General features: G+C 72.2%; 2 protein-coding genes across 2 annotated transcripts; both read right to left on the bottom strand.

Moving 5' to 3' along the window:
• Positions 1 to 5923: 5923 nt before the first annotated feature.
• Positions 5924 to 6601, bottom strand: AURANDRAFT_5850 (hypothetical protein; the record flags this gene model as incomplete). Its single annotated transcript, XM_009038203.1, has 1 exon — positions 5924 to 6601. A coding segment is annotated over one exon (678 nt), but the record flags the coding sequence as incomplete, so codon positions are not given.
• A 5353-nt stretch (positions 6602 to 11954) lies between these two features.
• Positions 11955 to 13802, bottom strand: AURANDRAFT_25937 (hypothetical protein; the record flags this gene model as incomplete). Its single annotated transcript, XM_009038586.1, has 1 exon — positions 11955 to 13802. The coding sequence occupies one exon, from the start codon at positions 13800 to 13802 to the stop codon at positions 11955 to 11957; it is 1848 nt and encodes a 615-aa protein (XP_009036834.1).
• Positions 13803 to 21726: the final 7924 nt, after the last annotated feature.

Here is a 21726-nt window from a genome sequence, read left to right on the forward strand (position 1 = left end):
TCGAACAAGCAGCGTCGACGGCATGTCCATCTCGAACTCGATGCCGAGCTTCTTCACGAGGTCGTTCGACGACAGCGAGTCGAAGCCCGCGGACATGAGCGGGTCCTTCTCCTTGGGCACGGTGCCGATGAGGTCCTTGCAGCAGTCCTGGATCACGGCGACGAGCTCGGCCTTGGACCGCTTCGGCGCGACCGCGACGGGCGCGGGCGCCCGGGGGCCCGCGACGGCGGGGCGCGCGGGCGCGGGCGCCGCGCGGCCGCCGCGCCGCGGCTTCGGCTTCGGCGCGGCGAACTTGCCCAGCGGCGGCGCGGGCGCGAGGGCGAGGCCGCCCGCGGGCCGCGCGGCGAAGGACGCCAGCAGCGCGGCGGCGGCGTCGACGCCGCCGCTCCAGAGATCCCGCGGCCGCTTCTCGCGCGCGTAGGGCCGCAGCGTGCCCGCGCGGCGCCCCGGCGACGGCGCCGGCGGCAGCGCCGCCGCGTCGAGCGTCAGGCTCGCGCCCATGAAGAGCTGCGGCGCGTCGGACCCATGCTCCAAGAGCGCGACCGTCGACGCGGTCTCCGTCGGCGACGGCAGCAGGCTCGAGGACGCGGCCCAGTCGTAGGACCGCGGGTCCCCGACGAACACCTGGGCGTCCGCGGGCCAGGCGGCGGCGAGGTCGACGGCCGCGCCCGTCAGGACGTCGGACGGCGCGAAGATGATGGACCCGCCCGCGGCGAGGAACGCCGCCGTTAAAAGCGGGCTCGACGGCGCGAAGAGCACCGCGCCGTCGACGGCCATCTCCGGCGCCTCCGCCGCCACGCGCGGCGCCAACGTCCGCTCCAGCACGTCGAACTTGGCGGCGGCGCGATCCAGTACAGGCTTCTGCACGAGCCGGTCGACGTCGAGCGCCGCCTCCGGGTTCGCCCGGAAGCGGACGAGCGACTCGACGGACGGCGCCCGGAGGAGGACCGCGCGGTGGTCGAACGTCGCGTCCGTGATGCCCAGGACCACCGACGGCCAGGCGGCGTCGCCGGCCTTGAGCGCGGGCACCGCCGCGCCGTCGGCGCCCGCGCGGCGCCGGAAGTCGACCAACGCCACGCGCTCCGGCAGGGGCTTGGGCCCCCGGAGGCTCGTCGCCCAGGCGACGTCGTAGATGGCCGGCGCGGCCCTCTTCTTCGGCGGGCCGATGGCTTTGACGATAAGCTGGCCGATGGCGTAGAAGGGCTTGGCCGCGGCCCAGCCGGACAGGGAGCAGTCGCAGCGCTCCTCGCGCGCGGTCGCGAAGGTCTGCGCGAAGCGGCCCACGCAGCCGGACCGGCGGCCGCCGGCGTCGAAGCCGCGGCCGCCGAGGTACTTGGAGTCCGCGATGTCCAGGGTCGTCGTCGTGATCGACGCGGGGATGAGCGTGAACTCCTCGTCCGGCGGCGGCGGCGCCGCCCGCGGCTTGAAAAGGAACGGCGTCGAAAAACCTTTCGTGATCGCCGTCGGATGGAACGCGTCGCGCGCGGGGGGCGTCGACGACGTCTTCGCCCTGGCCGCGGCCTCGACCTTCGCGGACGTCAGCGTGCCGACGCTCGCGCCGTCGCAGGCGACGTCGCCGGCGCCGTCGGCGTAGAGCGACAGCGTCATGATCTTCGTCTCGCCGCCCTTGGGCATGACCGTCGGCTTCAGGAACGTGAAGCCGTCGACGCGCGCGACGGCGGCGCCGCGCGTCTTCTTCGCGCGCGTGCGCTCCGTGTAAAGATGCCGGCGAACGCGAACTCGACGTAGCCGACGCCGGGGAAGAGCGCCTCGCCGGAGACGACGTGGTCGCCGAGGTCGCGGAGGAGCGCGGGCCCCAGCGCGAAGGTGAAGACGGCGCCGCCGTCGGGTCGCGGCAAGGCGTTCCGCGCCGTCAGGAAGCGGTGGTCGGGGGCCGTGTTGTAGCGGATCTTCGCCGGGTGCCGCGTCACGGCGACGTCCAGCTTCGGCGTCGACGGCGTGACCAGCGTCAGGTCGTCGACGAAGAGCTGCGCGTGCGCAATGATGCCCGAGAAGCCGAACGAGGACACGCCGCCGAGCTTCGGCGTCGCCGGCAGCGCGTCGCAGGCGCCCACGCTCTTGACGGCGAGGACGTCCTTGACCTGGGGATTCAAGGTCCGCAGCTGCGCGTTGCGCCCGAGGTCCCAGCCCTGGAATAAGCCCAGCGCCTTGACGATGCCCGCGGCGCCGGCCGACGCCTCCGTGTGGCCGAACGTGCCCTTGACGCCGCAGAGCGCGAGGGACTTCGCCGCGGCCCGCTTCGCCGACGCCAAAACCTTCGACGGCGCGCCGACCTCGACGGGGTCGCCCAGAGCCGTGCCCGTGCCGTGCATCTCGAGGAAGTCGACGTCCCAGGGCTCGCGGCTCGCGTCCGCGACCGCCGCCTCGATCAAGACGCGCTGCGCGACGCCGTTCAACGCCGTGAACGACGCCGCGCGGCCGTTGTGCCGCACGCCGAGGCCCGCGGCATCGACGCCCTCGGTGGCATCCAATGCTAAAAGCATGCCGCCGCAGCCCTCGGCCCGCAGGTAGCCGTTCGCGCGCGCGTCCAACGTATGGCACCGGCCCGTCGCCGAGTTCATCGCGGCGACCGCGCCGCCGACCATGTTCACGCCGCAGTGCAGGTGCAGGTTCGGCCCCATGACGACGGCGTCCTCGGCCTCGTCGCCGCGCACGGCGTGGCGCGCCGCGTGCGCCGCGACGAGGTCGACGAGCAGGCCGTGTCCGACGTCGCGCACGGACCGCGCATCGCGTAGACGTACGACAGGCGCGCGCCCGCCGCCGAGTAGCCGTTGCCCGTCAGGTCGAAGGGCGACAGGGCGTCGAAGCCCTTGGGGCCGAGCATCTCGTCGGCGTCGCGGTTCATCATGCCCAGGAAGACGCCCGTCAGACTCCCGTTCAGGCTCTCGCGGTCGTGGCCCCGGAGCTTCAGCATGCCGTAGCCCACGTCGAGCAGGAGCTTCTGCTGGGGGTCCAGCGAGTTCGCCTCGATGGGCTGGATCTGGAAGAGGGCCATGTCGAGGTCGCCGACGTTCTCCATGAAGACGCCGTACTGGGCCCGCGCCGACACGGGGCCGGTCAGCGGCAGCGCCGTCGCGTCCCAGCGGCTCAGGGGCACGGTCATGCCGCAGTCGCCGCCGGCCTTGGTCATCTCGTAGAGGTCCGCCAGGGACCAGCAGGCCGGGAGCCGGGGTCCCGCGACGAGGATCGCCGCGCGGAGGCTCGCGGCGTCCGCGGCGGCGGCGACGACCAGCTCGGCGCCGGGCTCGAAGATCGCCTCGCCGTCGCTGTCGTCGTCGGCGGCGGCGACGCCGGCCTCGGCGGCGAGGTAGGCCGCGATGTCCTTGGCCGTCGGGTAGTCGAACAAGATCGTCCCGGGCACGTCGACGCGGAACGTCTTCGCCAGCGACTGCGCGAGCTCGGTAGCCGCCAGCGAGTCGATGCCCGCGGCCATGAGGGCCTCGTCGTCGCCGACGGGTTTGCCCGCGAGGCTCGAGGCGAGGGCGAGGACCGTGGCGAGCGCGCTCGCGTCGCCGGTCGGTTTCGACGCGCGCTTCCGCTTCGGCTTCGGCCGCGGCCGCGCGGCGGCGACCGGCCGCGGCGCGGCCTCGACGACCGCGACCTCCGTCGTTGGTTCGGCGTCGGCCTCGCCGGCCGCGCCGCGCTCGGCGGCGAGGTAGCCCGCGATGTCCTTGGCCGTCGGGTAGTCGAAGAGGATGGTCCCGGGCACGTCGACGCCGAAGGTCTTGGCCAGCGACTGCGCGAGCTCCGTCGCGGCGAGCGAGTCGATGCCCGCGGCCATGAGCGCCTCGTCGTCGCCGACGGGCTTGCCCGCGAGGCCCGACGCGAGCGCGAGGACCGTCGCGAGCGTCTCGACGTCGCCGGACGACGCGCCCGCGGCCCGCTTCGGCGCCGCGCGGCGCCGCGCGGGCCGCGGCGCGCCCGCCGCGAGCGCCTTGGGCGCCGGCGCCCTCGCGGTCGCCAGGCCCGGGAAGACGACGAGGGCCAGCGCGCCGTGCTCCGCGGACCGCAGCGTTTTGAGCGCCGCCGCGGGCCAGTCGCCCAGGGGCGCGTAGGCGACGCTCTCCGGGCTGCCCCGGAGCGTGCGCCGGCTTGGCTCGTCGTCGCGCGGCGGCGCGTGGCGCAGGGACGCGGTGCCCTGGGCCGACACGAACCCGAGCGCGTCGGCCCAGTGCGGCGCGGCGCCGTCGCCGATCTCGACGGTGTTGACCGCGAGCGTCGCGAAGGCCGACAGCGCGGACCGGAAGCCGTCGTTCGAAATCGCGACGAAGACGTCGGCCGCCGCGAGGGGCCGCGGCACGGCCGCGCTCTCGACGACGCACACGACGTCGCCGCCGCGGCTCAGGTTCTCCGCGAGCTTCAGCAACAAGCCCGTGAGCCGCGGACCCTTGGCGATGGTCACCGCGATGCCCTCGAGGCCGTCGGCGATGGGGCCCGCCGCGGCCTCGACGGCCACGAGCCCCGACCCCGGCGCGAGCGCCGCCGGCGCCAGGTCCAGCGACGACACGTCGTCGGAGAACGCGACGAAGCGGTCGACGGCCGCGGCGCCGGGCCCCGTGCCGAAGAGGTGCGGCTTCGGGCCGACGTGGAGCCAGAAGTCGTGGCGGTCGGGCCTCTCGTCGAGGGGTGGGTACCACTCCCAGCCCGCGCGGACGACGCAGTTCGTCCCCGGGTTCGTCGACGCCTGGGACCGGAAGGCGTTCGTCGTCACGAGGACGCGCTCGACGGCGCGGTCCGCGAGCGCCGGCGTCCGCGGCGCGATGGCGAAGAGCGTCGGCTCCTTGCTCCTGGCGCCGCCGAGGCTCGCGATGACGCGCGTGCGGATGCGGTCGACGCTGAGCGTCGTCTCGTCCTTGGTCATGAGCCGGCAGTCGTACTGCTCCGCCGCCGCGTCCCGGAAGAGGAGGCGGTCGCGGGCCCAGTGCGCGCGGCGCTGCGCCGGCTTGGCGACCAGCGCGTCGCCGAGGGCCTTGTGGAAGGACACCTTGGCGATGGACGCCGGCACGTAGACGCCGGCCCGCTGCGCCGCGGGCCTGGGAACTGCCGGCGGCGGTGCCGCGACGAGGAAGTCGGACGCGACCGGGCCCGACCGGAGGCGGCTCGTCGCCGGGTCCGGGAGCGCGAGGTCGCGCGCGCGCGACGGCTCGTCGGCCGCCGCGGACGCGACGACCACCGGCGCCTTCGTCACGTCTTCGACGTCGTAGTCGCCGCCGTCGAAGGTCACGCGGACGCGCGTGCCGCCGTTGATGTCGATGGCGCAGGGCCGGAGGAAGGCGACGCTCTTGAGGGCCGCGCGGTCCAGCGCGCCCGCGTTGGGCCCGTAGAAGAACGTCGACGACAGCGCGAGCTCCACGGACGCGACGCCCGGCAACAACACGACGCCCCCGATGACGTGGTCGCGGAGCGAGTCCAGGAGCCGCCCGTCGACCTTGAAGAGCACCCGGACGGCGCCGTCGGCGAAACTGACGCCCTGGCAGAGCGCGAGCGGCGGCCGCGTCCCGTAGAGCGGCGGCACGGGCTTCGCGTTCTTGAACGGCGACGGCTTCGCGGCGCTGCGCTCCAACGGCGCCGGCGCGTCGACGTCGCGGTTCCGCTGCAGCGCGTGGGCGATGATGCCCGACCACCCGAAGCTCGACGCGCCCGCGGCGAAGAGGCGCGGCGGGATCGGGTCGCCGTCGGCGGGGATAAATACTTCCAGCCCTCGCACGGCGCGCACCTCGGGGTTCAACCTTCGCAGCGCCGCGTTCGTCGGCGACGCCTTGCGCTGCAGGACCTAGTTCGCCTTGACGAGGCCCGAGACGCCCGCGGCGGCCTCCGCGTGGCCGCAGTTCGCCTTGACGCCGCCGACGTCGAGGCTCGACGTCGGCGACGCCAAAACCGCGGCCGCGCCCGAGACCTCGATGGGGTCGCCGAGCGGCGTGCCCGTGCCGTGCTGCTCGAGGAACGCGACGCTTTCCGCCGTCGCGGAACCGTCGCGGAGCGCCGCCTTTAAGAGCCGCTGCTGGCTGAGCCCGTTCAGCGCCGTGAAGGACGCGGACCGGCCGTTGTGCTTCGCCGCGGATCCGAAGGTTTCGGTGGCGGCCGCGTCTAAGGTCGAGGGGTCGTGGTGCGACAGCAGCATGGCGCCGCCGCCCTCGCCGCGCACGAAGCCGTCGGCGCGGTCGTCCATGGTGTGGCAGCGGCCCGTCGCCGAGTTCATGCCCATGATCGCCGTGCCGAGGTGCTGGTAGCCGGCTAGGAGCATGAGATTCGGCGCCGCGACCAACGCCAGCGCGCACTCGTCGTGCTGCAGGCTCCGGCGCCCCGTGTGGCACGCGATCAACGACGACGAGCAGGCCGTGTCCAACACTAAGCAGGGCCCGCGGAGCGCGAAGGCGTAGGAGAGCCGCGCGCCCGCCGCCGAGTAGCCGTTGCCCATCATGACGTACGCGTTCAGGTCGTGCGCCTCCGGCGCTAAAGCGATGGCGTCCGAGTTCATGAGCCCCGTGAACGTGCCCACGTCGGCGTCCTGCAAACTGTCCAACCCGCCGGCGGCGCAGGCCTCGAACCCGACTTCGAGGAGTAAGCGCTGCTGCGGGTCGCAGTTCGCGACGTCGACGGGCTTCATGCGGAAGAGCTCGGCGTCGAAGACGTCGGGCCCCAGACTCAGGAACGCGCCGTACTGCGTCGTCTTCGAGGCTTTGGCCGGCAGGGCCTTGTGGAGCTCGACGGCGTGGCGGTCCCAGCGCGCGAGCGGCACGTGGCCGACGGCGATGGACCCCGCCTGCGACGCGTCCCAGAGCGCCGCGGGCGACCGCAGCGAGGACGGCAGCCGCGTCGACGTCGCGCGCACGGCCTGGGCCGACTCCGACGCGCCGTTCGCGGCGCCCAAACCCCGCGCGACGTCGTCGTCCTCCTTGCCCGACAAGTAGTCGACGATGGCGTCGATGGACGGGTAGTCGAAGATGAGCGTCGGGCTCAGGTCCGCGCCGAGCTCCGACGCGAGGGCCTTGACGAGCTGCACGAGGCCCGTCGAATTGAGGCCCGAGGCGAGGAGGGGCGCGTCGCCGGGCACGCGCTTGCCGATGAGCCGCTCGCACGTCGACTCGACCAAAGACCGCGCCGCGGCCTCGTCGACGGCGTGCTTGGGCTTGGGCTTGGACACAGCCGAAGAATTCCGCTCGTTCATGGCCTGCTCGAAGGCGGCCATGTCCGCGTCCATGGCGTCCATGGCGTCCTTGTACTTGGCCTCGGCCTGGCCGCGGATGACGTTGCCCTTGCCGGAGACCGGTAAATCGCCCGGCTGGACCACGATGCAGCGGTCCGCGGTGACGCGCGAGTACGCCGCGACCGTCGCGTTCGCCGCGCCGAGGCCCGCGTTCAGGGAGATGGCCGTCTCCGGCGTCGCGCGCTCCACTAGCACGACGGGCGTGTTCCGGTTCTGGCCGATCATGACGACGCGCTTCGCCGCCGCGCCCAGGGCCTTGGCGAGCAGGTCCTCGTAGGGCAGCGGGTTCGTGAGCTCGCCCGTGCGGTGGATGATGACGTCGTCGCGGCGGCAGACGTGCTTGAGGTAGACCCTGGAGGCCGTGCCGTCGACGGACGTCCTAGCCTCGGCGATCTCCCGCCGCTCGAAGACGTCGCCCGTGTGGCGCACGACCGTAAAGGGCGGGTCCGGCGCGTCGAGGCCGAGGTAGCCCGGCGTCGCCGACGCGCAGTGGAGCACCACGAGCTCGCCGCGGGACGCGCCCCGGATGCGGTGGCTCGCGGCGTCCGCGGCCTCGGCCGCCGCGCCGGCGAGGCGCGGGTCGTCGAGGCCCGCCAGGGGCGGTTCGTCGTCCCCCAGGATCAGGGCGACGCAGCCCTGGACCGGCCGCATGACGTCGCGCCCCGCGCGCGGCGCGCCGACCAGACAAAACCCGCCGGAGAATTCCGTCTGGCCGTAGTGGGGCATGGGGTGGATGCCCGCGGCGCTCAAAGCGTCGTAGGCCGCGGACGGCAGCGGCGCGCCGCCGCAGGTCACGAGGCGCACCTTGGCGAACGTCGCGACGACGTCGGGCCGCGACCTGGGCAGCAAAAGGGTGATTCAATGTCGCTTCAACGCGAGTGTTCCGCGCGCGCGCGTTCCGGAAAAAGCATCCACGCGTCGAGACCGTTCCGAGAGATGATCGCTCGTCCAAAAATCAGCCGAAACGAGTGGAAAACGGCCGAGAAAGGAGCCTTTGAAGTTGGGAATTTCGCTCTCTTTTGCTGCCCTGGCCGCGACGCGGCGGAGTTCGCGACGGCCTCGAGGATCGTCGGCACCGTGTCCACCGAGTCCGGCGCCATGGCGCCGATGGCCTTCTCCAACAGATCCACGGTGATCAACGCCGACGCGGCCTCGACGAGCACGGCGCCGGGGCAGCGCGCGTAGCCGTTGAACAGGAAGTTGTTCACGAAGCCGATGACGTGGAAGTTGGGCAGGAAGGACACCGTGCCCCGGGCGACGTTCGGAAAACCGCCGTGGGCGACGAGCTTGGACCGGCAGGCGTGGAGGAGCCCCGCGTGGGTCATGGGCACGCCCTTGGGGCGGCCCGTGGAGCCGGACGTAAACATGACCACCGCGACGTCGCGCGGGCCGGCCTGAAGGCCCGAGACGGGGCTCCGGTTCGGCGGCGGCGGCGACTCGTCGAAGAGGTCGTCGAGGCGGTGCCGCGGCGCGCCGCGGAAGGACCCGACCTCGTCCGCGAGGTCCGCGAGCGGATCGGAGACGACGAACGCCGCGGCGTCGACCGTCGCGACCGCGTGGCGCAGCGCCGACGCCGGCTGGCGCCAGTTGAGGTTGACGACGGCGCACTGGCGCGCGAAGGCGCCCGCCGCGGCGACGTAGTAGCGCACGGACGGGTGGCTCAGGAAGACGACGCGGTCGTCGTGGCCGCCGCCGAGGCGCGCGCCGACGGCGACCGCGCGCGCCCAGAACTCGCCGAAGGTCAGCGACTCGGCGACGGAGGCGCTGGCGCTGGACCAGGCGCGCAGGCAGGCCGTCTGTTTGGACGATGGGGCCGCGGCGCCGGCGGCGAAGACGGCGCCCCAGGTGCGCTCGACGTCGTCGAGGTGCGGCTCGTCGAAGGGGCCGCCCATGGCGTCGGACGGCGCTGCGGGGGTCGCCCCGGACGCGAAAATTGCGGCGCCGCTCGAGGTCCTGCTCAGCGGGCGGCCATGAGCTCAATCTTTTTGGGCAGGCTCAGTCGTACGAGACTACGACAGGCCGAGACGCAAGCGCAAGAAATCGGCTTGAGGTTTTCCATTGCCCGCCGTGCGTGAGTGGCTGTGGCAAATCGCTTCATTGCAGTTGCTTGGAGTTGTTCAACAAGCCGGCCTGCGATCATCGAACCATGTTGGACTTTGACATCATTGTCGAACGTCAGAAGGTCGCTTCGCGGCTCGCTGAAACTTGAACCGCGTGGCCACGGACCGCGGCCGCGCCGCGCGACCCCGCACGCCCGGCGGCGAAACATACCAACACCCCTACGCATGACCCCCTAGTACGACTTGAGGCAGTCGGCGAAGGACGCGGACGCCTTGGGCTTGGGGACGAAGTTGCGGCCCGTGACGGAGTCGATCTTCACGTAGGTCCAGCAGTGGTTCTGGTCGACGTGGACCGTCTTCTTGTACTTGACGGCGCACTCCGTGACGGCGTTGCGCACGTCGTCGTAGTGGCCGTAGTCGTCGCCGACGAGGACCGCGTCCGGGAACGCGTCGAGGCACGCGGAGATGTCCTCCTTCACGCTATCGTAGTGGTGGTCCGCGTCGATGTAGATGACCTCGGGCACGATGTTCCGCTCCTTGAGGTAGGCGACGCCCGCCGTCGTGCGCATCTTCAGAGGCACCACCGTGTCCCGGTCGTCCCAGAGGTTCGCGAGAAACGTGTCGTACAGCGGGTGCGACCGCAGCATGCGTTGCAGTTTCTGGTCGCCCATGGTGCTGTAGTGGTCGCGCTGCTCGTCGAGGATGAAGGCGTCCTCCCAGAGGTCGACGGCGTAGATCGTCGCGTCGGGGCATCGCTTCGCGAGCCACTCGGTCGACGCGCCGTACCAGCTGCCGAGCTCCAAAATCGTCGTCGGTTTCTGTTTCAGCACGTGGGCGAAGACGCGCTCGTGCGTCGCGAGGAACCAGCCGTGCATGAAGGGAGACGCCCGCGGGCGCCGGTCGGGCCAGCCGACGCCCCGGCTCGCGAAGTCGGGCCAGTCCCTGTCGCGCTTGCGCTTCTTCGCCGACGGCGCGTCGGCGGGCGGCGGCGCGGACGCCGTGGCCGCGTCGGCGGTGGGCGGCGCCTCCTCCTCCTCCTTGGGAGCATCCTTAGAGGTCGTCGCCTCGGTCGGCGCCGGCGCGGGCGCGGGCGCGTTTGGAGCGCAGGCGTCGGCCATTGTGGCTGTGGAGGCGGGGAATTGCGCTCGCTAACGGACGGACATGGGGCTGCCCGAGGCGCTCTCCCGGGAGCAAGGTGTTCGGCGTCGCGTCGTCCAGGTGCTGCCCGTGGAGCGTGCTCTCTGTCGCGCCGTCCAGGTGCAGCCCGTCTGGGAGAGCGTGCTCTCCGAGGATGGACGCCCCGCCGCGGCTCCTCGCCCTGCCGAGCGAGCTCTTCGCCGCCATCCTCGCCCACGCCGGCCCCGGCGCCGTCGTCGCTCTGGAGACCGCGGCCGCGCGCGCGAAGAAACAAAGCGCCGGCCTCCCGTCGTCCGTCTGGCGGGGCTTCGTCGTCGCCCGCTACGGCGGCCGCGGCGGGCCGAAGGCGCGCTGGCGCCTCGCCTACGAGCTCTGCCGCCGCGCGCAGACCGCGGGCGACGTCGCCGTCGGCGCGACGCTCGCCCCGAACGTGCGCGTCGTCGCCGCGGGCGGAGGCCGCGAGTTCTGGCCCATGGGGCTGCGGCCGTCGCGCGCGCTCTGCCCGCGGAGCGTCGGCTGGTCGACGGACCGCGGCGCGGACGCGGACGTCGATTTGTTAGTAGACCTCGGCGACGTCTACCTCGTCTCGGGCTTCGAGGTCGTCAACCAGGAGGCGTACGAGGGCGACAACCCGGTCAAGGACGCGCTCGTCTTCGCGTCCCTGGACCCGCCGGACCTACCGGCGCTGGCCGCGAAATACGGCGGCGCCGCGGGGCTCGAGGCCGCGGCGGCCGTCGACGTCGACGCCGCGGAGCGCGACTGCGACGAGGTCTTGGCGGGCTGCGTCGACGTCGTCCACGCGGCGCGCCGGCGCGCGCTGTCGTCGCGGCGGGCCGCGGCCGCGCCGCCGGCGCCGCGCGACGAGCGGCCCCGCGCGCGCGTGCGCTTCCCGCCGCCGCCGCGGTGCTTCGGGCCCGAGCACGGCGCCGTCGTCGAATTGCGCGAGCCCGTCCTCGCGCGCTTCGTGCTCTTCAAGCTCCTAGCAGCTGGAACCCGCACGGTCACGACGACCCGAATTTGGATGTGGATTACCTCGCCGCGCGGGGCCTGCGCGTGCCCGCGCGCTTCGGCGACCGCCGGGACGGGAGCCTCGCGGAGGCGCTGGACGTGCGCGTGGACCTCGACGACCCGCCGGCGCTCGACGAGGACGACGCGGGCGGGGGCGGCCCCGACGCGCGCGAGCTGAACTTTTTGCGGACCTACGCCGAGGTCCTCGCGGAGGCGCGGCGCGTCCGCCTCGAGGCCGACGTCGGCGACCCGTTCCCGACGGCGGGCGACCTCGCGGACCGGCTCCGGGCCGACTTCCCGCGCTTGGGGCTCGCGCCGGGGGACCTCTTCGCCGAGGCGCGGCGCCGCGTGGAGCGCCGCGCGCCCGAGGCGAACCCGATCGGGGGTCTCCTCGCCGAGGCCCGGCGCGTCCTCGACGACGAGCCGCCCTCGTTTGTCTGGGACGGCGACCTCTTCGAGGAGCACGAGCCGCCGCGCCGCGCGGAGGAGCCCGCGGACGACGTCCTCTACCAGTAGTAAGGTTATCGTAAAAGTCGGAGCGCCGTGGAGAACGCTCGGTGCGGGAGCCAGTGCGGCGCGGCCCGGGGCACGCGGCCCGTGCGCGCGGCCTCGACGCAGGCCGCGAGGCCCGCGAGGTGGGGCCGGCGGCCGACGAGGCCCGGCGCGTAGTGGGCGTATTTCGCGGAGTTCGTGACGACGCGGCGGTCGCCGCCCGGCGGCGGCACGACGGGGTCGTTAAGCATGCACCAGCACGTGTCCACGACGAAGCCCGCGCCCCAGGCGCGGAGCGCGGCGGCGTCGGCCTCGCGCGACGCGAGCACCTCGGCGCTGAGCGTGACGAGCACCGACGACGTCGGCCGGTCGCCGCCGTCTTTTCGCACGAGCGCCGCGAGGCGCGCGAGCTCGTCGCCGCTAAAGTGGGGGCTGCCGAGCGCGACGAGGTCCACGGGGCCGTCCGAAACGCCCGCGCCGCCGCCGCCGAGGTCCGCCCAGGCCGCGGCGACGTCGCCCATCGTCAGGGCGACCGTCTCGACGCCGTCGAGGTCGTCCTGGAGCCCCTCGCACGGCGTCTGCCCCCGGCAGTGGAACAGGGGCGCCGCCGCCGTCGTGCCAAAGGCCGCGGAGAACGCCTTCCAGTCGTCCAAGGAGACCGCCGGCCAGCGTTCCAGACCGACGACCACGGGCACCCGCGCGCCCGCTTTGGCGCCGACCACGTAACCGAGCGCCGCAAAAAAAACGTCCAAATCCGACGCCGGGTCCAGCGCGGCGACAAGACCCCCGACGTCGAGCACGAGCGTCGCGCGCCTCGACGCGTCGGTGTGCGCGCCCGCGTGCGGCGCGCGGCCGCAGAGCGCGACGCAGCCGTCCATGTAGTCGGCGTACTTTTGCGAGCGCGCGCCGGACACGGAGTTGACGTAGACGACCGCGTTCGACTCCGAGTAGCCCAGGTGCTCGCCGCGCGCCGGCGCGTCGTCGCGCAGGTAGGGCGCGCAGGTGAAGGACGGCGCGGCGCCGAGCGCCACGTAGCAGTCCGCGAGCCGCGTCGCGGGAACACCCAGAGCGTCGGGGACGTCCAAATCCCGCCACCGCCCGCGGTCGACGGAGCACGCGTTCGTCGTCGTCGGCACGCAGAACCGGCCGCCCATTTCATGCAGTCTCTCCGCGAAGCGCAGCCCGCCGGGCCCGATGTAGGTGCACGCGTCGATGTGCGCGCGCTCCACCGACACCAACGACTCGGCGCGCTGGAACGCGGCCACGCGCAGCACGATGCGCATGGCCGCCGCCGCCGCGGGGCCGCGGGCGCCCGCCAACAGCGCCTCGTCGCGGGCGGACCTGGCGACGGCCTGTGGTGCGGCTGCTGTTGTGGCTATGATTTCATCACCACCACTCACCACGGACCCGTCGGTCGCGACCTCCGCGACCTCTCCCGCGAGCGCCGCCAGCGCGTCGAAGCCCGCACCGACGGCGACGATGCGGAAGGGGGCCGCGTCCAATAATTCCTCGGCCACGACGCCGCCGAGCGCGATGATGTCGTCGACCTCGCGCGTGAGGATCGCCGTCGGCCCGACGCCGTTGAGCACGAGCTCGAGGACGACCTGCGACCCCGTGCAGGACCCGCGCCCGCTCGGCAGGCAGAGGATCTTGCCCGTGATGCACTGGCCCGCGAGCGGGTGCCGCGCGTCGATGACCGTGCCCGACTCTGGGCACACGCCGCCCCAAAAACTGAGGCCCACGTCGCTGTAGAGCACCTCGCCGGCGACGGGTTCGCCGTCCGCGCCGGCGACGAGCACCTCCGCCGTGGCCGGCGCCGCGGCGCTGGCGTCGCTGGCGTCGCTGGCGTTTTGTTCGGCGACGAAGTTCGCCTCCATAGCTGCTTAGTTTTGCCACAGCTTGGCGGATGTTGTACGTCAACTTGAATGAAAAATTCAATCGCTGCTGCGCCCGCCGGGAAGGCGCATGCGCCGACGGCCGCCCACGGGCGGCTGTCAAAGTCCCCACGTCAAAGCCCCCATAATAAGAGGCGCACGATCATTTTACGAAGCTCGTGCTAAGCGCCAACGCGGGCTTGTGCAAAGCGCCGACGCGCGCGGGCGGCCCCGGCTTGACGTCGACGCCCTCGGGCCGGTCCCACGTCGTTTCGCCCGTCGCCGCGTTCGTGAAGAAAGGCATGCCCGTCGTGGGGTCGTGGGCCTCGAGCCACGCGGCCTCGGCGCCGGTTTCCTCCGAGGGCGGCGCGGGCGGCGGCCCGCCGTACGGCGCGGGCGGCGGCGCCGCGAGGCCGCGATACAGTCCGTGGGCGCTCGTCTGGTCGTCCGGCGGCAGCGTGGCCTCGAGGGCCTTGCCCTCGAGGCGCTCCCGCAGACGCCGCACGCCCGGCAGGAAGCTTCGCGCCGCCGTGTACATGCCCGAGTTCCGGTCCGCGACGTCGCCGACCTGGGCAGGAAAAGGGTGATTCAACGTCGCTTCAACGTGAGTGTTCCGCGCGCGCGCGTTCCGGAAACAGCACCCACGCTTCGAGAGCGCTCCGAGAGATGATCGCTCGTCCAAAAATCAGCCAAAACGAGTGGAAAGCGACCGAGATAGGAGCCTTTGAAGTTGGAAATTTCGCACCCTTTTCCTGCTCCGTCGCCGACGATGGTCTCGCTCAGCGCCAGCGCCATCGACGTGACGCCCACGAGCGCCGCGCCGTGGTAGCCGCCGTCGGACGTCTCCGAGGCCGCGGCCGACAGCGCCGAGACGAGCGCGACGGTCACGGAGCAGAAGAGGCCCAGCGTCTTGAGCACGACCCAGTGGCCGCTCGGGAACCGCGGGCCCGCCTCGGCCGCGCGCCGCGCCGCGCGGCACATGTGGAGGCGCTCGAGGTCGGCTCGAGCCCCCAGCGGCGTCGGCGGCATGCCCGCGGCGGCTAGAATCGCCGCGCATTCGCCGAGCGGGTCGACGTAGGCGCGTGCCTTCACCTTGGACGGATCGACGCAGAAGATCTCGATGGACGTCTCGAGGCGCCGCACGTGCGCCGCTAAAGCCGCGAGCGCGCCGCCGAAGGCCGTCGGCGGGATGTGGGGCTTGTCGAGGTCGTTGAGGCCGCCCTCGAGCAGCTCCGCCTGGGCAGGACAAGAGTGCGAAATTCCCAACTTCAAAGGCTCCTCTCTCGGCCATTTTCCACTCGTTTCGGCTGATTTTTGGACGAGCGATCATCTCTCGGAACGGTCTCGAAGCGTGGATGCTTTTTCCAGAACGCGCGCGCGCGGAACACTCACGTTGAAGCGACGTTGAATCACCCTTGTCCTGCCCTGACCTCCGCCGCCGCGAGTTCCGCGCCGACGGCGTGGAGCTGCGCCTCCTGCCGCGTCATCGCCGCCGACAGCGTCGAGCCCAGCAGCACGCTGTAGAGCACGCCGAGCACGGCGAGCGCGGCCTCGAGCGGCACGGTGCTAAAGCGCACGGCGATGGGCCGCAGCAGGTCCCGGCCGAACGCCTCGAAGGCGAGCAGGTACGTGAGGGCCATGATGGACCCGAAGCCCACGCACCAGGCCAGGACCCAGATGACGGCGATGATCGCCGGGTTGCCGCCGTCGAGCATCTCGTCCGCGCCGTGCCGCGCCCAAAAGCTCAGGGCCTCGTCGCTGCGGTCGTAAAAGTCGCCGTGGCTGCTGCCGGCGCGCAGGCGCCGCAGCACCAGCGTGCGCGGCGCCGGCGGCGCGCGGAGCGCGAGGGTGCATGCGAGGAGTGATGGGATGAGGAGACCGCGCAAGATCGCGCTGGTTGCGCGCGCCATAGCTGTGACGCGGCGTGCTGCGGCAACTTTTGGGCAAGCAAAAGTGCAAGCAAGCGCGCGATGTCGTGGCGCTGCTGGTGGGCGCTTGCCGCCGCCGCGCTCCACGCCAACGCGTTCACTAGACCATCAACGCATCACACGCGACCGCTGCCGCGCGCGCTCGGACGGCAGACCGCTCCACACATCTTCAATCGCCACACCGGTCGCCGCGCGACGGCGCTCGCCGCGAGCGCTCTGGACTACGGCCCCGGCGTCGTCGGCGACCTCGCGGAGATCGTCGAGCTCGCGCAGGCCGAGTTCGGCAAGGCCTACGGCGACCCCGCGAGCAAGTTCGGCCTGCGGACGCTGTTGGCGATCGGCTTCTTCCTCCGGCTCACCTACGGCGTGGACCGCGACCACCGCGTCATCTGCTGCCGCGACGGCGGCGGCGAGCTCGTGGGCGTCGTCGAACTGAGCATGCAGCCCTTCGGCCGGCTCGCGGGGCCCGTGCCCCCGCCGCAGTTCGTGAAGCGGCTCCTCGGCGGCGGCGAGCCGCTCAAGCCCTACCTGTCGAACCTGCTCGTCGCGCCGCCGGCGCGGCAGAAGGGCATCGGCGCGGCCCTCGTGCGCGCCTGCGAGGCCGAGGCGCGGCGCTGGGACGAGGACGTCGTCGTGCTCCACCACGACACGGAGGACGCGAAGCTCGACCGCTTCTACAAGCGCCTCGGCTACGCCGACGAGCCGGCGCCGACGCTGCCCGTCGACGGCTTCATCCTGAAGCTCGTGTCGAAGAAGATCCTACGGTAAAGGGACGTGTTTTTTTTCGGCTTTTGCCTCTTCAACAAAAATGTTTCCCCAAAGTTTCCCCACTGGTCGGGCCGATGGTCGCGCCTTAGCGCCTGAGGCCGTGCAACGCGACGTTCTAGAGCTCCCTGTGCGACATAAAAAGCGCCGAGCGACGTAGAAAACGCAACCATGGACGAGGCGCACTGGGCCGACGAGGCCGGGTCCCTGGACCACCGGGCCTACATGATCTCCAAGGCGCGGCGCCTGGACCGCCAGTTCGAGGAGCGCCAGGAGATCACGGGCTCCCACTTCGGCGCCGCCGTCGTCTGGTTCGACGGCTACATGCGGGTGTCGGACCCGGCGACGGGCAAACTCCTCGGGCCGGACGACCTCGCGGCGCTCGTCCGCGAAGGCGGCGGGATGATCGAGAACACGCTCACGACGCGCGTCACGCACACGGTCGCCGCGGCGCTCGCGGGCGGCAAGGTCCGCAAGCTCAACAGCCGCAAGGTCGGGTTCTCCAAGCCCGTCGTGACGCCGAGCTGGGTCGTCGACTGCGCCACCGAGCGGCGGCTCCTGCCGCACGGGCCCTACCTGCTCGTCGCGCCCGCGCCGTCCGCGTCCGCCTTCGCCGTGGCCGCGCCGCGGGCGCCGCCGCCCTCGAGGCCGGAGGAGGGCGAGGACGGCGGCGACGGCGACGGCCGGCGGGCGACGGTGACGGGCGCGCCCATTTTTTCGCCGGAGACGCTGCGGCGGGCCCTCGCGGAGGACGACTTCGCGCAACGGGCCCTCGCCGACGACGACGTCGCGCGGCGGGCCCGGGCCGGCGCGCGCGAGATGTCCTCGCTCGACGACGTCGGCGAAAGTTCGTCGCCGGCGGCGTCGCGGTCGTCGCAGCGCCGGCGCGACGAGGAGATGTGGCGCGTCGAGGCCGGCGTCCGCCCCGGCGACGAGGACTTCGCGCGGCGCGTCGCCAACGGCGAGCTCTCGCAGTCGCCCGCTTCGCGGTCGTCGCAGTGCCGGCGCGACGAGGCGGAGGCGCGGCGCCTCGCGGCCGCGTCGCCGGCGGCGTCGCAGTCGTCGCAGTGCCGGCGCGACGAGGCGCTGGCGCGGAGGCTCGAGGCGGGGTCGCCGCCGACGCCCCCCGGACCGCCGCCCGCGACCGAAGAGTCGGAGGAGCCCGCGGCGAAGCGACGACGCGTCGACGCCGACGAGGAGGCGGGCGCGCCGCTCCTCCGGGGCGTCGAGCGCTTCGAGGTCCTCGGGCCGATCGTCGCCGATTGGATGGCGCGCGTCGACCCCGCGACGCCGGAACCGGCCATCCTCCTCTCCGAGGTCCTCGCGAGCCTCATCGTCGCCGGCCGCCTCGCCGACGCCGCGAGCCTCGTGCGGCTCGTCGAGGACGCCGCGGAGACGCGCCTGAAGGGGTGGCGCGACCACAGCAGGCTCCTCCGCGAGGTCGCGGCGTTCCTCGTCGCCGAGCGGACCGGCGGCGGGACGTTCGCGCCGCGCGGCGTGCTCGCGCCCAAGCTGCCGGACTCCTACTACCTCTCGCCCTAAGGCACGTGTCGTGTTTACGAGGCCTTTCCGTGGGTCCAACTGCCGGCAGCGCAGCTGCGGCAGAAACGGCAACGAGGGTGTAATGAGTGCTTCAACATTGACCTGACCGACACGAGCTGAGCTATGGCAGTGACTTTGACGGCGTTCTGCCGGTTCCTGAGCCTCGCGACGCTCGCACACGCTTTAGCGCCGTCGCCGCGCGCGCCCCGCGTCGCGCCGAGCCAGGAACTCTCGCGGCGCGCCGCGTTGGCCCTCCCGCTCGGCCTCGCCGCGCCCCTCCTATCACCGCGCGCCGCCCGCGCCATCGCCGACGACTCGCCGGCGCCCGACGCGACGTTCGTGCGCGTGCCCTACGGCCCCGGCTCCGTGGAGATGCCGTCGACGTGGAAGCGCGACAAGGAGGCCATCTCGGAGACCGTGCTCGGGTCCATCACGTCCTCTGTACGCGCGCACGCCGCGCCGACGACGCTCAGCTCCATGGCCGACTTCGGGCGCATCGAGAAGGTGCCCCTGGGCAAGCTGGACCTGCTCGGGGCGCGGGCCACGGGCGACTTCGTCACCGCGAAGCAGCGCACGGATCTGTCCGGGCAGCTGTTCTACGAGTGGGACCTCGCCGTGCCGCCGCCGAACGGGTGCTCCCGGGCCGACCAGGAGGTCGTCGTCTGCCAGCCCGTCGAGGTCGCGCTCATCACGGCCACGATCTACGACGGCAAGCTCGTCGTCTTCGAGTGCGGCGTCGACCGCGCGCAGTGGAAGAACTTCGGCCGCCAGCTCCGGACGATGCGGTCCTCCTTCTCGACGACGGAGCCCCTCTCGTCCTAATCCTAGACGTGCTGGAGGGGGCCGCTCTGGACGCGCCGGGGCACGTCCCAGCCGCCGCCGCCGCTCCCGCGCGCGGACACGGGGCAGACGGACCGCGGCGTGAGGAGCTCCACCTCCGCGACGGCCGCGACGGGCGGCGGCGCCGCCGGCGGGTCTTCCGCGTCGCCCCGCGGCTCGTCCGACGACGCGCGCCGCCGCCGCCGGGGCCCGAGCCAGAGGTAGCGCAGGGGCATGACGGGCACGCCGGGCATGAGCAGGTGGAGCGGCGCGAAGATGACGATGAAGGCCAGCGGCACGCCGCGGAACGGCTGACCGCGGCGCCGCTCGCACCAGACGCCGAAGACGACGAGCGCCGCGACGACGACGCAAAAGTAGGCCGAGTAGACGACGCCGAAACAGAACGCGAGGTAGTAGAGCTTCGGGCCGCAGCTCGGCCGCGACGCGTACAAAGCGACCCACCCGCCGGCGAGGAGCGCCGTGTAGGGCAGGCAGCAGCACGCGCACGTGTAGGCGCGCTCGTCGAAGGGGATGCGGCCGTTCGCGAACGCGCAGAAGACGACGAGGAGGAGGCAGCCCACGAAGCCGCTGCCCATCATCCACCACGGCAGCGACGCCGCGCAGGCCTCGCCGCCGCCCCAGCCGTCGTGGTAGGCCGACCGCAGCGCGTAGGCGACGAAGAGGCCCGGCTGCAGGAGCATGAGCGCGTACTTGATCTCGCTCGCCGCGAAGGCCTCGGCGCAGTCCAGGTCCTGGACGCGCGCGTTCGCGACGTGCAGCTCCTCGAGCTCCCGGAGCTCCGCCTCCTCGGCCCACTCCGGCAGGATGGCCGGCGCGAGCTCGACCCACTGGGCCACGCCTAAACTCGCCGCCAGGGGCGTGCGCGGCGTCTGCGGCGTGCCCGGCTCGCCGCCAAAGGCCGCGCGGATGGGGCTCAAAAGCCGGAACGACGACCCGCGCGGCGCCGGGTCGAGGCGGATGGGCGCCAGGAGCCGCCGCCGCTGGGCCGCGCGCGGCGACGCCGCGGAAGCGCCGGGCGACGCGGCGTCGGCGGCGTCGCTCTCGGCGGCGGGCTTGCCGTCGCCGGCGCGGAAGGTCACGGACCGCCCCGCCGAGGGCAGCTCGTCGAGGGACCGCAGCCGCCGCGGCGGCGGCCGGCTGCGCAGCTCCTGCGGGGTCAGCGGCTCCTCGGCCTCGTCGTCGTAGGTCTCGCTCTCCAGGGAGAACGTGTGGCGCAGCTCGCGGCCATCATCCGCGGCCATGTCTCACGCCGAGCTTCGGGACGCTGCGGACGACGCCCTCCTAGGCGAAGCTGCTCAAGGCAAGGCCTAGCAGCGCATCATAAGAGGCTCTTTGAACGAATGGTTTGGGCTGCCCTTTTGGGTGCAGCGAATTTGCAGCGGCAGCGGACAGGACAAGCGCTGCCCGCGGCGCCGGCGCCGGTCGACGGCGGCCCTATGGGGTTCTTCAGCCGCTGCGTCAAGTCGAAGAAGAAGGCCGCGGCCTACGAGAAGGCCGAGGCCGCGAAGCGGGCGAAGGATGGGCCCGAGGGCACGGTGGTCAAGGCGCCGCGGCGCCTGCTCCCGCGCTGCACGAAGCGGCGCTTCGGCGGCGAGTTCTGGGACCTCCTGGTCTTCGGCCTCTTCGCCGTGCTCTTCGGCAACTACCTCTACGGCTCGCTCAGCGGCCACAAGTTCTACATCTCCCTCTACCTGGACAACGCGCTCACGCAGGGCGAGTGGTACCCGAAAAAGACCTTCATGACGACGCTCGACACGAACGAGTGGAGCCTGTGGCTCAGGGATTTGTTCGTCCCCACGCTCTACCCCACGGAGAACTACATGGGCCACCCGTTGGACGAGGACGGCCGCCGCTACCTCGCGGACGGGGGGCCCATGCGCGTCGGCCTCGTGAGGATCCGCCAGCTCCGCATGGAGACGGGCCGGAACTGCGCCGTGCCGAGCCAGTTCGAGGAGGCGTGTCTGAACTGCGTCGGGCCCTACGCCTACCGGCGCCACGGCGAGCTCGTGGACAAACACAAGTGGACCTTCACGGAGTACGAGGAGCCGACCGCGGGTTTACGCCGCTCGCCCTACTGGTCCGTGGGCGCGCAGCAGTTCTTCGGCTACGGCGGCCACACCATCGTGCTCAACGCGTCGAACCCCCAGGCCCAGCTCCTCGAGCTGAAGCGGACGACGTGGCTCGACCGGAACACGCGCGGCGTCTGGGTCGAGTTCACGCTTTATACGCCCGACGTCGACATCCTGTCCATCTGCCAGATCGCGACGATCTACTCGCCGGCGGGCGACCTCATCCCGGAGTACCACTGGTACCACGTGGCCATGCGCGACGTCATGTTCATGTTCGACACCTACGACAACGCGTTCTACACCGTCAACCTCGTGCTGCTCAACGTCTACGTCATCGTCAAGTTCGCCTACGAGCTTTTTGTGGTCTACGGCTTCGCGGGGCACTGGTCCTTCTACTTCCGGGACGCCTACCGCCTCATCGAGTTCGTGAACCTGCTGTGCTTTTTTATTACCGTCGTGCTCCGGCTCGCGATCCGCCGCGCCGAATCGTTCAGGGGGTCCCAACCAAACTTGAAGATTCTCTCGCTCGGTCACATCAAAGTCGATTCGAGTGGTTTTTGGATGCATCGATGGCTCTCGTCGAGTTCTCGAAGCACGGCAGAAGCACTCGGGTCGAAACGGTCGCACGCGCGCACATTGACGTCGGGTTGAAGATTCGAGTTTGGCGCAGGCGATCCGCCAGGCGTTCAATCCGCTCATGAAGGACTTCGCGCACGCGGACGAGGTCTACTTCGACACCATCCACCTGCGGGACCTGTGCCTCTGGTGCGACCGCGTCAACGC

The sequence above is a fragment of the Aureococcus anophagefferens genome (genome assembly GCF_000186865.1).
Source record: "Aureococcus anophagefferens unplaced genomic scaffold AURANscaffold_8, whole genome shotgun sequence".
NCBI lineage: Eukaryota > Pelagophyceae > Pelagomonadales > Pelagomonadaceae > Aureococcus > Aureococcus anophagefferens.